The sequence below is a fragment of the Rhinopithecus roxellana genome, chromosome 8 (assembly GCF_007565055.1).
Source record: "Rhinopithecus roxellana isolate Shanxi Qingling chromosome 8, ASM756505v1, whole genome shotgun sequence".
NCBI lineage: Eukaryota > Metazoa > Chordata > Mammalia > Primates > Cercopithecidae > Rhinopithecus > Rhinopithecus roxellana.
Genome location: NC_044556.1, coordinates 123,932,096 through 123,950,085, shown reverse-complemented (window position 1 = coordinate 123,950,085; position 17,990 = coordinate 123,932,096). Strand labels below are relative to the sequence as shown.

At 39.6% G+C, this 17,990-nt stretch overlaps 1 protein-coding gene across 3 annotated transcripts in view; it reads left to right on the top strand.

Annotated features, from left to right (window-relative positions):
* The window catches only part of RC3H1 (ring finger and CCCH-type domains 1), a 93,180-nt gene extending 81,382 nt beyond the window's left edge, over window positions 1–11,798 (top strand). For 2 of the 3 annotated variants that reach the window (XM_030935721.1, XM_010367374.2), the window contains exons 19-20: window positions 1,751–1,866; window positions 4,252–11,798. In XM_030935721.1, the coding sequence (XP_030791581.1) occupies window positions 1,751–1,866; window positions 4,252–4,405 (270 nt within the window). In that variant the 3' untranslated portion in view covers window positions 4,406–11,798. The remainder of the gene's footprint in view (window positions 1–1,750; window positions 1,867–4,251) is intronic. The other variant, XM_010367375.2, reaches the window with a different exon arrangement.
* Window positions 11,799–17,990: the final 6,192 nt, after the last annotated feature.

The window sequence follows — 17,990 nt, the reverse complement described above, 5'->3', positions numbered from 1 at the left end:
TTTAGCATACTGATTAGGGAAGCAAATAGGATGGTGTTTACTATTTTGCAGTGACAACATGTTATATAAAGATATATTCACCAAATAATATTCCAGCTTCTTAGCCTTTATGATGATGACCTTTTTTTGCTATGAGTGATATACAATCTGCACATTCTTTCCTTGGAACTATATCCATTAATATGCTTAGGATTTGCTTCAGAGTGCACAGACATTCATTTTAGTAAATTTTGAATCTTAGGGGGTTCCTCAGGTTGCATGATATGATTTTTTTGTTGCATAGTTTTCATAATCTTTCTAAGCAAATAAATTGAGTGTGCAGGGTTTTTTGCTTTCAGTAAGTATGTTAAAGGTATTTATTGGGGCCGGGCGCAGTGGCTCACGCCTGTAATCCCAGCACTTTGGGAGGCCGAGACGGGTGGATCACGAGGTCGGGAGATCGAGACCATCCTGGCTAACGCGGTGAAACCCCGTCTCTACTAAAAAATACAAAAAACTAGTCAGGCGAGGTGGCGAGTGCCTGTAGTCCCAGCTACTTGGGAGGCTGAGGCAGGAAAATGGCGTGAACCCGGGAGGCGAAGCTTGCAGTGAGCTGAGATCCGGCCACTGCACTCCAGCCTGGGCGACAGAGTGAGACTCTGTCTCAAAAAAAAAAAAAAAAAGATATTTATTGTACTTTGGTTTGCTTTTTTTGTTTTTTTGAGACTGAGTCTCTGTCACCCAGACTGGAGGGCAGTGATGCAATCTCAGCTCACTGCAACCTCCGCCTCCCATGTTCCAGTGATTCACCTGCCTCAGTCTCCTGAGTAGCTGGGATTACAGGTGCCTGCTACTACACTAGTGTAGTTTTTGTTTTTTTGTTGTTGTTTTTTTTTTTAGTTTTTTTTTTTGAGATGGAGTCTCGCACTGTCGCCCAGGCTGGTGTGCAGTGGCACGATCTCAGCTCACTGCAACCTCAGCCTCCTGGGTTCAAGTGATTCTTCTGCCTCAGCCTCCCAAGTAGCTAGGATTATAGGCGCCCGCCACCATGCCCAACTAATTTTTTAATATTTTTAGTAGAGATGGGGTTTCGCCATGTTGGCCAGGCTGATCTCGAACTCCTGACCTCAGGTGATATGCTCACCTCAGCCTCCCAAAGTGTTGGGATTACTGGTGTGAGCCACCACACCCAGCCTTTTTTTTTTTTTTTTTTTTTCTTTTTTTGAGAGGGGGTCTCACACTGTCACCCAGTGGGGGTGTACAGTGGTACAATCTCAGCTCACTGCAACCTCCATCTTCTGGATTCAAATGATTCTCCTGCCTCAAGCTTCTGAGTAGCTGGGATTACAGGCGTGTACCACCACACCCGGCTGATTTTTGTAGTTTTACTAGAGATGGGGTTTTGCCATGTTGGCCTGTCTGGTCTCGAACTGACCTCAGGCAGTCCACCTGCCTCAGCCTCCAAACTGCTGGTACTACAGGGGTGAGCCACCATGCCTGGCCGCCTTTCTAGGTTATCATTTTTTTCTGTGAAATTTTTTTTCACGTTAGCTTGAGGCATTGTCTCTCTTTTTTTCCAGCTTGGTTAGTGAGCAAGTGGGTTGTATTCTGTTATGTTTTTATGTATGTCACTCTTAGTCTACCAGTTTCTTTGGTTATTTTACAAAATTAAATATGATTTCTGGATCATCACTTTGTATTATCTGTAATTTGGTCTCTCCCATTAACACCATTAAATAGACGATAACTGATTTTATTTCCTCTTTCAAAGGAAAACCAGTGTTCTGTGGACATGAAAAGCAAACTGAATACAAGTAAACAAGCTGAAAATGGACAACCAGAACCACAAAACAAGGTTCCGGCTGAGGACCTTACATTGACATTCAGGTAAAGAAAAGGAGATTTTCGTAGCCATATTAAATTACACACAAAAGAGAAATTATTATATTATCCAGTCATATCAGAAGTACCCTCATAAACATAATTTGATTCTTAAAATATCATTATTCTGTGTACATTAAGAATATTTTTGCGGCCAGGCGCAGTGGCTCACGCCTGTAATCCCAGCACTTTGGGAGGCTGAGGCGGGCGAATCATGAGGTCAAGAGATTGAGACCATCCTGGCCAGCATGGTGAAACCCCATCTCTACTAAAAATGCAAAGATTAGCTCGGCATGGGGGCCCGTGCCTGTAGTCCCAGTTACTCGGGATGCTGAGGCAGGAGGATCACTTGAACCTGGGAGGGGGAGGTTGCAGTGAGCCGAGATTGTGCCACTGTACTCCAGCCTGGCGACAGAGTGAGACTCAGTCTCAAAAAATATATATATATTTTTTGCATAAATCTGGAGTTACAAAACTGAGATCCAAGGTTGAATTATCTGTTAATACCTAACAAAGGAAAATTTCTGGTTATGTTTCCATCTTCCCCTTGTTTTTAAATCTATTTCGAAGATAGCCTAGTATCTTTACATTATAAAAGTACGATATGCTTAATGTAAAAAAAATAAAGTCACCCCCCCATCTTAAATATGTTATAAAAAAATTAGCTTTAGGAAATCGAAAATGTTAGACAAGGGCAAATTTTTAAATTGCCTGTAATTCCAATATTCAGAGATGACTCTTGTTAACATTTTGGGGTATTATCTTTCCAGTCTTTTTTTTTTCTTTTTTTGAGATGGAGCTTCGCTCTTGTTGCCTAGACTGGAGTGCAATGGCAGGATCTCGGCTCACCACAACCTCTGCCTCCCGGGTTCAAGCAATTCTCCTGCCTCAGCCTCCCAAGTAGCTGGGATTACAGGCATGCACCACTACGCCTGGCTAATTTTGTATTTTTAGTAGAGACAGGGTTTCTTCACGTTGGTCAGGCTGGTCTTGAACTCCTGACCTCAGGTGATCCACCTGTCTTGGCCTCCCAAAGTGCTGGGATTACAGGTATGAGCCACCGCACCCAGGTCTTTCCAGTCTTTTTAAAGTGTGTGGGCATTTATCCTCTTGCTAGTTTTACAAACCCAGCACTCCACCTCCTTGGTTTTTGATTCAGTCTGTCCTATATCATCCAATATTCTGCAGATATGAAAAGATACATATCAACTACCACGAACATCCCTACAATAAACAGTATTACAATTAATGCTTTGTTTGCATATCTTAAATTATTTTCTGAGGATATTTTGAGGCTTTTGAATACATAGTCCTAAGTTGCCCCCCTGATGATATATAGCAAAAATTTCTAATGCTTTCAGGCCTGGATTTTGACTTTTTAATTCATGCATTATCTTGGATTCAATTTTTTTTTTTTTTTTTTTTGAGACAGAGTCTTACTGTGTCACCCAGGCTAGAGTGCAATGGCATGGTCTCGGCTCACTGCAGCTTCCGCCTCCTGGGTTTAAGCGAGTCTCCTGCCTCAGCCACCTGAGTAGCTGGGACTACAGGCGCGTGCCACCACACCTGGCTAGTTTTTGCATTTTTAATAGAGACAGGGTTTCACTGTCTTAGCCAGGCTGGTCTCAAACTCCTGACCTTGTGATCCACCTGCCTCAGCCTCCCAAAGTGCTAGGATTACAGGCATGAGCCACTGCACCTGGCTTTTTTTTTTTTTTTTTTTTTTTTTTTTTTTTTTTTTTGACAAAATCTCATTCTATCACTAAGGCTAGAGTGTAGTGGTGCGATCTTGGCTCATTGAAACCTCTGCCTCTCAGGTTCAAGCAATTCTTGTGCCTCTGCCTCCCAAGTAGGTTTTTACAGGCACGCACCACCAGGCCAATTTTTGTGTTTTTAGTAGAGACAGGGTTTCACCGTGTTGGCCAGGCTGGTCTCCAACTCCTGAACTCAAGTGATCTGCCTGCTTTGGCCTCCGAAAGTGCTAAGATTATAGACATGAGCTCAAAATTATTTTTTATAGTAGCAAACCTGCTAAATCAGGGATAAGTACTTTTCTTAAAGGCCAGGTAGTATTTTAAGATATGAGCCTTACAGTTTTTGTCACAATTCTCAACTCTTCTCTATGGTTTGAAAGCAGTGGATAATATGCTAAACAAATGAGCAGGCTGTATTCCAATAAAACTTTAGTTACAAAAATACACACCTGAAAAAAAAATACGCACCTGGCTAGCTTTAGTTTGCCAACCCTGTGCTAAAACATGGATAAGGGGCTGTAGATTAAAATTTGGAAGCCATTTATATATTTTTTATCATGCTAAATGATAGCCCCTGTTGATATTTTTGTACTAATCATTTTTCTCTCTCTCCTTTTTCAAAATTTTAAAATGTCAGCAGTGATGTACCAAATGGATCAGCCTTGACACAAGAGAGTATCAGCCTCCTATCAAACAAGACCAGCTCTCTGAACCTATCAGAGGACCCTGAGGGAGGAGGGGATAACAATGACTCCCAGAGATCAGGAGTTACTCCCAGTTCTGCTCCTTAAAATATGAGGAGTCCTACTTTTATCTTCTGCTCCTAATCAGTTTGTCGGGCATAGGGGTAGGAGAACGCATAACTTCTAAACTGTTTCTCTTAAGAGCGGTCAGAGAAATCCAGGAAATCCACCAGAGGCAATGTGCACAAACACCACTACTAAAAACAAACCCTGCACATAGTTCACATTAATGCATTTTTTTAATTTAAAGAAAAAGAAAATTAGCAGTATCTGCAAGCAATTCAGATTAAATTTGTTTTTGTTCTGTGAATGAACTTTATTTTAATAACTTTGGACGCCTTGGATCCAGGGCTTTAAAAGAAAAAAAGATATTATATATACACTCTGTTTGATTAATTGTATGATCTTAATGAAGTAGGTTTTCTTGTATTTTGGTATTACATACCCAGTGTATAATTTGTATAATTCCTTACCCCCAATCCTTATCAATTCTCACCACCCTGTAAACTTAAAACAGACCAAAAACATCAGCTTTCAGAGAATTCTGTGGTGCTTGAGAAACAGACAGTACTAGACTGAGTTATTAGAAAATGTGCAGCAAACCAACTTTTCCCAGAGCTGTTATTTGGAATTCTTTATGCCTTTCTAGATCACTAGCTTCACTGGATAGGTATGTTTTTCTTGACATTGAAATTTTTTGTTTGTTTGGGAGGGTTTTATTTCTTGTTTTTATTTTCAACTTTTCAAAGAGAATTACCAACTTTTGAAGTCCTCATTTTCATATTAAGGATCATTTGCATTTTCTGAATATAATGAGAAAGCTGAGTCAGTATTTAATTAGATTTAAATGTTGATTAAGAATTAACTATAACTTGTTAGCACTGAAAATACATGTTTGGTGATTCACCTGCATTCAACTCATGGTTGGAAATTTGAAGCAGTGCTTTTCAAATTAAACTTTTGCTGAAATCATAGGATGCTCAAAAACCAGGACAATCAACCACATTTTAAAACTGCAACATTTGATTTGAACTTAAAATGAATAGAACCACATTATTTCAATGGATGTTTTTGTTTTACTTGTAAACTGATTGAGTCTTAAGGATAGTTTATTAATTGATCACTTGTTACTCAGAATCGTTAGTATAAGTAGGTAGGAAATAGTCTGAAGTCATTTTTCATAGACTTAGCTGTCCAATGTTGAAAATGTTTCTTCATGAAAATGTTGAAAAGAGTAAGGAATTTTTTTTACTATTATTCTGCTGCACATATTCTGATGCCATGTGTCTGTGCTTAACTAAGACCCTGTAAAACATGTTTAGTGGGGACTGTTTGATATAGTCGCCCTCTCCATTCATCTATTTGCCTGATTTTTTCAGTTTCCCTTTCTGGATTTTACTACTAAATTAGAAGGCACTGGTTATGTAATAAGTTACTACATTGCTTTGGTTGGGTAAAAACGAGAGTTTATATTTTTCTTATTTCTTATTTTCTTAACCCTTAACTCCTGCTGAGGTCATAACAACCTCAGTCTAAACTCTGTGTCCATCATACTGTTAACTTAAACAAATGGGTGGTGGGGGTGGGAAGGGTAATACAGTCCTCCATTGCCTACCAGTAGGAGAGTCCAAACAGAACACTCTTTTGAGTAGCAATTATTTAATTTGCCCAGTCAAGGCACCGTGTTTATATACTATTTCACATTGAATTTGATTATGCCCTACAGACCTGGCTGGTCAAGGATTTGATATACACATATTGGCTTGGGATTCGAGCTTTCTTTTTTATTTAAATAAAAATTTATATATATTATATATATACATATATACATAGCTATATCTGTATATATATTGGGTATGTTTTAAGGATTTTTTCGCATGAGCGCAGCTGTTGCGATAAATTGACCGATTGGGAGGTGGTAGAAGCACTGAATGAAGGTGAGGCTTTTTTTTTTTTTCAATTTTCTTATACATTTTTCTTCCTTAAAAAAAATATATATATATATGCTCTTGCTTTTTTTTTTTTTTTTTTTTTTGGCTTCTGTTTGCTTTTTGACTTTTACTTAAAACCCTTTTACATTTCCACTTTAAATGCCTGTTGTTCATTGGGAGAAGGAAAGAAACAGAGACCCAAGATTTTTGAAAGGCAATATTATTGGCCTCCAACCTTTTTTTTTTTGAGAGGGAGTCTCCTTCTGTCACCAGGCTGGAGTGCAGTGGGTCGATCTCGGCTCACTGCAACCTCCGCCTCCCGGGTTCAAGCGATTCTCTTGCCTCAGCCTCCCTAGTAGCTAGGACTACAGGCATGCGCCACCATGTCCAGCTAATTTTTGTAGTACAGCCTTCTTATAGGCAGATTTGGACCGATCTCCTTTGGATATGTCAGATCATCCTAAATTTTAGAAGCAGTTGATTCACTTTGGAATTCAGAATGATTCTTGTATTAGAAGATCATTTGGAGGTATTAACTTTCGTTGAAGTTTAGAGTAAAAGTAAAGATTCCTTTTGGATATCATTTGAAACCCCTTAGTAACTCAATTTCTGTTGTTCTTATTTCCTTTAAATACACTCGTTCTTGGCTTTCACCTTTTTGATTCTGTGAAGTACGCAGGAGCAGGGATTAACTTATTCAGTATTCCTGTTCTGAAGAAAACCAGAAAAGTCACTGTATAAACTTGACTTAAAATAATATCTTTCTCTTTTCATGTATTTTCATTTGGGGGAAAAAAATCTAATTGTAACCTGAATTCGAGCTGTACCCCTCCATAGTCCTACACTCTAGAGCTAATCTGGTTGGGTAGAAAGGCAGAAGAATGGTATATTGTCCCATTGTGCCTATAATGTATTTTAAATTGGTCATTCCACCTTACTTAATGGAAAATCTTGCAGTTTTCCTAGTGCTCATCAGCGGTTTTAGAATTCACTAACACCCCCAAATTTTTTTTTTTTTTTTTCCTTTTCCTTTTCTCTGTGATATCATGAGCCTGTAAGGACAAATGGCATATTTGGGCATAACTGCTTGACTCTGTAACTACTTTTTAAAAATCAAAATCTAAAAGGTATTAATTTTTTTTAATTTTGTTTTTTCAGAGACAAAGATGAAACCAGATAGGAAATACAGTTTCTGTGCTTTCTACTTATTACAATATTAGTTTCTTCTAAATATTACTTTATTTGTATTTCACTAAATTCAAAAGCAAAAATTGGATATCTGAGATGAACAATTTTGAATGGGTTAAGGTAGGAGTAATAAGCATTGTGTTCACTCATATATAGGTAAGGGAATTTTATTTATAGTGAGAAATATAAAAGTACTTTGACATACTGTTTTTTCAAGGAGTCTCTAGAAAAGGGTAGAAGAACTGAGAATGAGACATCTAGATTCCATTTCTGGTTTATATGTAGCTCTTTTGCCTAATTTATATATAATTTTGTCACAAGGTAAGTCCAGTAACTGTCCTGTCTTAGATAATTTACAGAGGCTGAAGTGACCAAAGATCCATTCCTTATTACTTTTCTAATTAAAAGAAGAGATAGCTAGATTTCTAGTAATATTATTCTAGATGTTGATAAGACACTGTTCCTAATGCCAACTACAAATATTCAACTACTCAGAATGTATTTAAAAAATTGTTTGGTACAGCATTAATGTTGGTGATTCCTTTCTCCCATCTTATTTCCCTTCCCTTCTATTCTTTCCCATGTATTTCTTTTGCCTAAAAGAACATTGGTATGATTCTCATTTGCTACTTTGAGTATATAACTCCATCAGACTTTCCAGAGTTCTTCAGGATGGAGCTCAAAGTTCACATTTTTCCATAAATGTCTTTTTTTTTCTTGACCTTTTTCCACCCTGTAATTTCCCCTTGACTTACCCACTGCCCTCCCCAATCTGCAAAAGTGACAGTTTGCTGCCTCAAAACAGAGCATTCAAATGAATTCGCTTAGCCAATAACTTCTGTGAAGTTGCCTTTTCTAATGGTGTTATTACTCAGTGATGCACAAATGTGGTATTTGCCCTACTGGTAGGCAAACAAAGGTCTGGTTAAGAATGGTAACCTGCTGTTTTCTTTAAAGGAGAGCCAAAGACTTGTGCTTTACTCTGTTTTGGTTTTGGGGGAAGTAGTAGCCATTTTGATTATGAAACATTTTAGTATTTGTGAGTTGGTTGTACTGTGTAAGTAGATTTATCTAAAGTTAACTGTTAAAGTTACCTAGCCTTATAAGACGTAAAAGTAATGAAAATTCATCAGTTTCTCTAAGCCAGTGAATGTCATCTTTTATAATGTTGTGTATAAGCATTTGTGCCCACCCCAGCTTCTGCTATCACTGTGGTCAAGTCATGGGTCTGGGTAAAGGAATTCTAGAGTATGTGACTGGTGAGAAAAAACTATAGTCAGTACATATACAGATTGTTAAAATTCAAGAAAAAATATTTTCACTAAAAAAAAGGATCCGTCTCAGTAAAGAAGTATTCAGTTGCTGTCACTTATATGCAAATCGTGGTGGGTAGCAGTCTCACCGTTTTTCTACTCTCTTTTTGCTCGTTTTAAGTAATTGAGTAAAGGTTTTATTTGTAAAATCTATCTGTAAAAAGCACCTGTAACGATTTATATGTCATTGAAAGGAATGGCCCAGTTACTTTTTAGGAGAGATTAATAATCTACCTGGAAATTAACTACAGTGTTTACTTAGATTTTTCCCCCTAAAAAGAGTCTAAATGTGTTAAATTTTTAATTGGTGATATGGTTACAGTGTTGCAAGGTGATCTCTTCCCCTGAAAAATCTGCCTATCCTTTAGAGCTACTAAACTAAAGCAAATTTTACTTTCATCATTAGCACCTGAACAAGCAAGCAATCTACTGCTGTCATCATTTTACCTGAGTGCCCATTTTGCTGATCCACGTTCATACCTTTCTACCTGGGACAGCTACGATTTTTATATTTATTTGTTGCTTCAGCTCAGGTTTATGAAATTTTCCTGCTGAAATGACTTATTGGGAGTTGTAGGTTGATTATAGTTACTATTAAACATTTTCTCAATTTAGCTTTTCTGAGCCACTTCAAAAAGAAAGCTGTTTTTGTCAAAAGGTACTATTAATTGTAGCAAGTAAATCTTAAGATTTGAATTTTTAAGATTTTATTTCTGTGTTCACTAAAGATCTTTTCACAAGTAATAGATTATAATTGATAAGTAATACTAGCTATAGTGTTAAGAAAGAATAAGACTGTCACCACCAGGAATAAGTAACACCATTTAATAATCTATTCCTAATAGGTATGTTTTCAATACTGCACTGAACAAAGTGGGTAAAGAGCCCTTTGAAATCCTTTTGTAATAAAGGGATTTACCTCACCACTGGAATCCTTGTTTTTAGAGCCTCTGGATTTTCAGCCAAACACTGAACTCTCCTAAACTTTATCCCTGAACAAAACATCCCTAGAGAACAAACTTTATTTTCACAAGAAAATAAGGCACAATAAGGGGGAAGAACTTAAACCTCAAGATAATATTGTGTCCAAAAATGTGTATTTAGAAAAATAAAATCCTGTGGAGTTTGTTATCCTAATGTTTATTTTATACTAGATAAGGTGACTTGTTTTCTTGTATTGAGGTCTTACTGTTTCAGATTTGTTTTTGTTTCTGTTCTAACTCTAAGCAGACAGAGCTCACAAGTCTTTGGCATCCATTTTAGGTTGTACACGCAGAGTCATCTTATAACTGGAAACTGTCAGGTGGTCCCCCACCCCAGTGAATGTATGAAAGGGTCAAGAAAAAGATTGGAAACAAACTATTGGGTGAATAATTGGTTGCTTTATTTTTTATTTATTTTTTTTTGCCTTTTTTTTTTTTTTTTTTGTAATCACCATTTATTTGTGTAATCTTTCTCCAGTGACTGGCTGTCATTCTCATAATATCTGAACTACCCCATAAAATAGTTCTCTGATTTAAAAGCATTTAGCTTTTGCTTATTGTTTTTACATACTCTATTCAACTAAGACACTGTCCTGAGAATTATTTTTTCCAGATGGATCGTTGGCCTAAATTTTCACACTTCTCCCCTGTTCATCCTTTTTCCTCTTCCTGCTTCCTGGGAATAAAAGGAACTTTTTTTTTGTAATTAATTAGTCCACGAGGCTCATTATCTTTCTTTATGATTAATCTATGACTTTTGGGTACAAGAAAAATGGAAAAAGTGAATTAAGGTAATGAACAAAACCTTTCACCCACTTAAACATTTTCCAGTTTTGAGATTCCTCTTTGTGTGTGTGGTCTCTTCCCCTTGTCACCCCTTCTGCCCTTTTTCTCTGACTATGGTAATTTGGTCTTTAGGCTCATACCAGTCTCCCCGAGACATTCTGCAGTCATTATCACCTTTTTGGGTGGATTTTATTTTGTTTTATTTTGTTTTTTTAAAAAAAAATAACTTTTTAACATTGGTGCATATTTGCTTGGGATAGAGCTTGTGTAATTTACCAATCGTATTGATTGTAAGTGATTGTGCCCTGCAGAGGTATATTTAACAAGACAAAAATAATCTTGGTTAATAAAGGAGCCCATGAGATTTGAGTCAGGTTATAAGTGACTTTATGAAATCACTTACAGTTTTGGATAGAATTTAAATCTCCTTATAAATCAGTGGTAGACATACCATTTTTTAAAGTTTTCTTGTATTTTTTGTTTTTTATTGCCGCAGCTCCCTATTTTTTCTTGCCTGCCTCCACCCACCTGTTTGGGGAAAAAAAAAAAAATTGAGCCTTAAAGTGACAGCTAATTTTATAATTGCTGGATTTTGTGAAATTTTACTTTTTCCAAGTGTTTCCAGCTTACAGAAGTGAAGACAAATAGGTTGGAATAGTGAAGACAAATGGATTGGAATTTCACAAGCTGTGAATAATTCCTTAGGATCTGGCAAACTGTGAAGTCTTATTTGAAGACCTTATCTCTTGAGAGTTCTTTTGGAGTAGGAAAAAGAACCCTATTTGAAATAGACCATTTTTCTCTTGTTTTTAATCTGTTTAATATTTCTGCTTTTTAAGCAGCTTTCAAAACAAGTGTGGTGGAAAAAAAGAAATAGTAGGAAGATGTTTAGGGCAGCAGAACTCTGGGTCTAAATAAGTACATGTTCCCACTTGTTGCTGATTTTTGAGAGTACTAGGGCCATTTTTTTAAATTTTGTATTATTTGTTTGCATGTTTATATCAAAGATGCCCATTTTGTTAAAATGCTATTTCCTTTCTTTATTACCTTGGAAACTGACTCAGCCTCATGTTGCTCCTAATTAGTGTTTAAGGCTCCCATGAGTTGCAGATAAAAGGATTTATTTTAACAAGTAGAAGGAGGTGATTCACCTTTTGGATTGTAAATATATGAAAGTGTCTACAAGGTCTTTATCTGCTTTCTGTCAGCATTTATATTAAATGATAAATTAATGAGGAATGTGTGTATTCTTTTTTGTGAATGAGTCTGAGCCGTCTTACTCTAATCTTGAGATTACTTTCTTACACCTCTTTAATGGAGGGGTTTTTTTTAGGTGAAAAATAAAGAAATGGCTACTCTGCATGAGCAAACACATACTTGGAGTAGCCAGTTTGTGGACATCACAGGAATTAGTCCAATCTTAAACTATCATCACATTCCTTCATTTGTCACACAGTTATTGCACATTAGGAGTGAGGGTAGTGGTTCTGAGATACTAGCATCAACTCAGACTCCATGGCTAACATCCAATGTCTTCGTTTTTATGGCTTCTCTGAAAATTAGGACCGTCTTTACTTGCCATGGTAACTTCCTGATGCAAAATGTTTTTTTGTCTTTCCATTCTTTTTTTTTTTTTTTTTTTTTAATGTAGTCTTGCTCTGTTGCCCAAGCTGGAGTGCAGGGGCAGAATCTCAGCTCACTGCAACATCTGCCTCCCGGGTTCAAGCAATTCTCCTGCCTCAGCCTCCCAAGTAGCTGAGAATATAGGCCTGCACCACCATGCCCAGCTAATTTTTATATTTTTAGTAGAGTTGGGGTTTCACCATGTTGGCCAGGCTGGTCTCGAACTCCTGATGTGAAGCGATCTGCCTGCGTCAGCCTCCCAAAATGCTGGGATTATAGGCATGAACTACTATTCCCAGCCTTGTCTTTCCATTCTTACTGACTTCTCCTGATTGTCCTGAAATCCCACTCATTAGTCAATCCTCGCAGTTAGTGGATATAAGTAAGTTTGTCTAATAGAGATCATACGTTAGTCAACACCTCGATGGCATGAAGAAGAAAAGGGAGGAGGTTTGGTGTGGTGGCTCATGTGTGTAGTCCCAGCTACTCAGGAGGCTGAGGCGGGAGGATTGCTTGAGTCCAGGAGATCAAAGCTACAGTGAGCTATGATGCTTCATTGCACCACTACACCAGCCTGGGCAACGGAATGAGACTCTATTATTCTAGATTAAAAGAAATATAAGAAATACAAAAATGCAGCATGGGTGATTTTAGCAAACCAAATATACAAAGACTTTTGTATACAGGAAAATTTTATTATGTATTGGGCATTAGATGATACCAAGGAATGGCATTTTTGTTCAGTGTAAAACATGATTATGTAAGAAAACATCCATTTTTAAAAATAAAGATGCAAAACTGACAATAGCTGCAATTTCCTTTAAAGTAGGAACTAAAATCTTTTTAAAAAGTAAATAATGCAGCCACGCACGGTGGCTCACGCCTTGTAATCCCAGCACTTTGGGAGGCTGAGGTAGGCGGATCACCTGAGGTCAGGAGTTTGAGACCAACCTGGCCAGCATGGTGAAACCCCGTCTCTACTAAAAAACAAAAAATACATGCAAAAATTAGCTGGGCATGGTGGCAGGCAGCTGCATGGGAGGCTGAGGAAGGAGAATCACTTGAACTTTGGAGGCGGAAGTTGCAGTGAGCCAAGATTGTGCCACTGCACTCCAGCCTGGGCAACAAAGAGTGAAACTCTGTCCCCCCCCCCAAAAAAAAGTCAATAATGTACATTACCAATGAAGGTTATTTACTCTTCCTGCCAGCAATTAGCGATTAGGTGTCCACTGGTATATCTGACCTCAAGGGAAGGGACCATAGTAAAGAAAGCCCAGGGTATGAGCAGTGGTAACTGCTGCAGCCATCCCTGAATGATTATAAATTCTGGACTGGGAATTACAAAACTAGCCCTGCCATCTTTATCAACTACCTAGGCCTACCCTGCTGATAAGCAATAGGGTACATTCTGACCTCTTGGGCTGAAACAAAAAAAAAAAAAAATAGAAATTTGGTTTTTATGCCCATTAGTGCTTCAATCCCAATAACCAGCTAATCTTCAGTGGTTAATTAGTAAATCCCCTTGCCTTCCAGCAAGATGACTCATTCAGTAAATGGCTGCCACCCTTATTTGGAACACCTACCATATAAAAAGTGGACTTGTCAAATACTCACTGAATACTCATTGAGTATTTACTAAAGAAATGTATTGAGTACTTCCCATATGCACAGCCCTGTAGAGGACAAAGAGTTAGAAAATACTGGCTCCACTCTCAATGAATTTTAATTCTGGAACTTGACAGAACACTAAACAGAATTACCAAATAATTTTTCAACCACACTTGTCCTCAGAAGAGCAAGGAGCAGTGAGATGGTATCCAAGGAAAACTTAAGCTTGCCTGGCTGGTCAGGCTTTCCTGAGGAAGTTGCACTGAAGATAAAACTTGAAAAATCATGGGGGAGGGGGAGAGAGGTGTGTGGGAGACAAGAGACTTGGTCAGAGAAAATAGAATGTGTGAATTCTCTAAGGGAAGAAAGAGCCTGAGGTGCGGAAACTGGAAGGAGTTCATTAAGACTAGAGGAAAAGTAGTGAAGACAGTGGCTTGAGATTCACAGCCAGATAGATCATGGAGGCCTGTGGACCGTGCTTAAGTGTTTGGATTTTATTCTGAAAGTAAAGGGAATGCAAAGAAGGGTAGTGAGCAGTGGAATGAAGGGCCCAGATTTATGCCTCTTGGGAGCTGATCATAATCCCAAAAGACAACCCCAAATATTGAAATTCTGAAAAAGGTCCGGGCGTGGTGGCTCGCGCCTGTAATCCCAGCACTTTGGGAGGCCGAGGTGGGCGGATCACGGTCAGGAGATTGAGACCATCCCAGCTAACACGGTGAAACCCCGTCTCTACTAAAAATACAAAAAAAAATTTAGCTGGGAGTGGCGGCGGGCGCCTGTAGTCCCCGCTACTCGGGAGGCTGAGGCAGGAGAATGGCGTGAGCCCGGGAGGCGGAGCTTGCAGTGAGCCGAGATCGCGCCCCTGCACTCTAGCCTGTGCGACAGTGAGACTCCGTCTCAAAAAAAAAAAAAAAAAAAGAAAAGAAATTCTGAAAAAGTTCCAAAGATATAATTTTGGGGAAAAAAATTAAATTATTTAAAAGACTTTTACTTTTTTTTTTTTTTTTTTTTTTTCTTTTCTTCAAGACGGAGTCTGGCTCCGTCGCCCAGGCTGGAGTGCAGTATTGTGATCTCAGCTAACTACAACCTCCACCTCCCGGGTTCAAGCAATTCTGCCTCAGCCTCCCCGGGCGCGCGCCACCACCCCTGGCTAATTTTTGTATTTTTAGTAGAAACGGGGTTTCACCATGTTAGCCAGGATGGTCTCAGTCTCTTGTCCTTGTGATCCGCCCGCCTCGGCCTCCCAAGGTGCTGGGATTACAGGCGTGAGCCACCGCGTCCGGCCCTATTTAAATTTTTAAAAGGAGATTTAGGGCCAGGAGCCGTGGCTCACGCCTGTAATCCCAGCACGCTGGAAGGCGGAGGCGGGCGGATCACCTGAGGTCGGGAGTTTGAGACCAGCCTGGCCAACTTGGTGAAACCCCGCCTCTACTAAAAATACAAAATTAGCCGGACATAGTGGCACATTCCTGTAGTCCCAGCTACTCAGGAGGCTGAGGTAGGAGAATCGCTTGACTCGGGAGGCGGAGGTCACACTGAGCCAAGATCTTGCCACTGCACTCCAGCCTGGGCAACAGAGCAAGACTCCGTCTCAGAAAAAAACAGGAGAAACAGGAAAACACGACAGCCTGGGCAACAGTAAGACCTGCCTCTACTAAGTGTGGTGTATCCCTGTAGTCCCAGCCACTCGGGTGGCTGAGGCCAGAGGATCGCTGAGCCCAGGAGATGGAAGCTGCAGTGAGCTATGATCACATCATCACACCAGTGCACACCAGCCTGAGCCATAGACTGAGACCCCGTCTCAAAAAGAAAAAAAAAAGACAATACTTCATAGGTCAATTTACATAATAAAATAAGCAATGATATATTTTTATTTAACAAAGACGGATATAATAACAGTCTCATGGATGTAACAGTTAAGAGCAGACGAACCATGTTTATAAGTAGGTCAAAAAGCAAAATGTATAAACGCATATCACTGTGGTTGGTTATGCACCCAGCATTATAATCGCAGTCATATGAAATATAGTGGCAGACAACTCTAAGAGTTGACAAAATCAATCAAAAACTACAATGAGCTGGGTGCAGTCGCTCACATCAGTAATCCCAGCACTTTGGGAGGTTGAGGCAGCTGGATCACTTGAACCCAGGAGTTAGATACCAGTGTGGGCAACATAAGGAGAACTCGTCTCCATAAAAAATAGAAAAATCAGCTGGTCGTGATGATTTGCGCCTATAGTCCCAGCTACTGGGGAGGCTGATGCAGGAGGATTGCTTGAGCCCAGGAGGTCGAGGCTACAGTGAGCCGTGATTGTGCCACTGCACTCCAGTATGGGTGACAGAGTGAGACCCTGCTTCAAACACACACACACAATGGGTCACCACTGCATATACAGCTGCCCCAGAAGCTGAGATCTTGAGAAATTTCACCTTTCATAAATACAGATGTACAAGAAAACCTCTTCATTTATCAAAGAAGTTTCAACATATTTTTACACTGAGAACCAGGGAAGTGAGAGCCTCAAGACCTGGAGAGTCTCTGGTTTAAGTCCTGGTGTCCAAAGGCCTGTGAGCTTGAAGTTTGTTTTTTGTTTTTTTTTTGTTTTTTTTTTTTTTTTTTGAGATGGAGTCTCGCTCTGTCGCCAGGCTGGAGTGCAGTGGTGCCATCTCGGCTCACTGCAAACTCCACCTCCCAGGTTCAAGCAATTCTCCTGCCTCAGCCTCCTGAGTAGCTGGGACTAGAGGCGCCCACCACCACGCCCAGCTAATTTTTGTATTTTTTTTTAGCAGAGACAGGGTTTCAGCATGTTGGCCAGGATAGTCTCAATATCTTGATATCGTGATCCGCCCCCTCGGCCTCCCAAAGTGCTGGGACTACAGGCGTGAGCCACCGTGCCCGCCCGAGCTTGAAGTTCTAATGTCCAAGGAAGCAGAAGAAAAGTCTGTCACGGCTCTCAGAGACTTCTCCACCTAGTCCACTCAGACTCACACACAAATGTCCTTGGAAAACACCCTCCCAGACACACCCAAAATAATGCTTTATTAGGTTTGTAGGTGTTCCTTTATCCAGTCAAGGTGATACTAAATTAAGTCCACAAGTCTACCTATTTGTCAGCCTGGCACCTATGATGCATCTCCTTAAATCATACTTAATTTCCTGCAGCCTCAACCTCCCAGGCTCAAGTAATCCTCCTACCTCAGCCTCCTGAGGTAGCTGGGACTACAGGCATGCGCCACCAAGCCTGGCTACTTTTTTGTTTGTAGTGATGGGGTTTGGCCATGTTAGCCAGGCTGGTCTTGAACTCCTGAGCTCAAGTGATCCGGCTGCCTCGGCCTCCCGAAGCACTGGGATTACAGGCGTGAGCCACCACATCCAGCCTCCCTTTGCTATTTCTCTTTCACCACCTACAACTTCCCAAACTAATATAAAAGCAACAAGCTTTGAACCCACACAACTCTCTCTTGCTCAACCTCCAAAGAATACCCTTGCCCAATGTTTCTGTTCATACGAGGTGTCAATTCTTCTGGATGAGTAAGCATTTTTTACCTTACTTGATAATCTAAACTTTCTATTTGGGAGGAATTTAAAGTGCTATATTTCCTGTTATTAAGTTAGCAGAACTACTCTGGACCCAGATTTTTTTCAAACATGAATGTTTATCAAGTACCTGGTACATCCAGGGCTCCGTGCCGTGTGCACAGGACATGTTCAATAAATATTTGCTGTTTTGATTTGGTTTCCCTGAAGCCGAAACTGAACTTCCTAACAGGAGGATTTGGGCAAATTCCAATGAGATGCCTTGAGAGCCTCAGCTAAATGCTGCCAAATGATAATGTAGGATTTATTTTGGTAAGTTTAATTTCACCTTAATTAAAATGTCATGTTCACCTAGTAAACTGGGAACCCAAGGGAGTTGGAGACTGCTGTTTGTACTAAATGTTTTGCCAAATTTCCATGGAAGGGTTAAGCTTCGAGTTATTCAATAATCACACAGGAGCTGGGTCCTATCTCCTTCCTGCCAAGTTCTTACTCTTGAGTCCAAAGGAAAGAACAGAACAGCCCAGGGTATGAGACAATGGACATGGACTTGCTGAGTTACCTGCTCATAGAAGTTACAACCGAACTGGAAGCAGGGCTAGAGAAAGAGGAATTTTATCACTGGTCTTGAAGAAAGTACTAAAAAAAGAGAGGGTAATA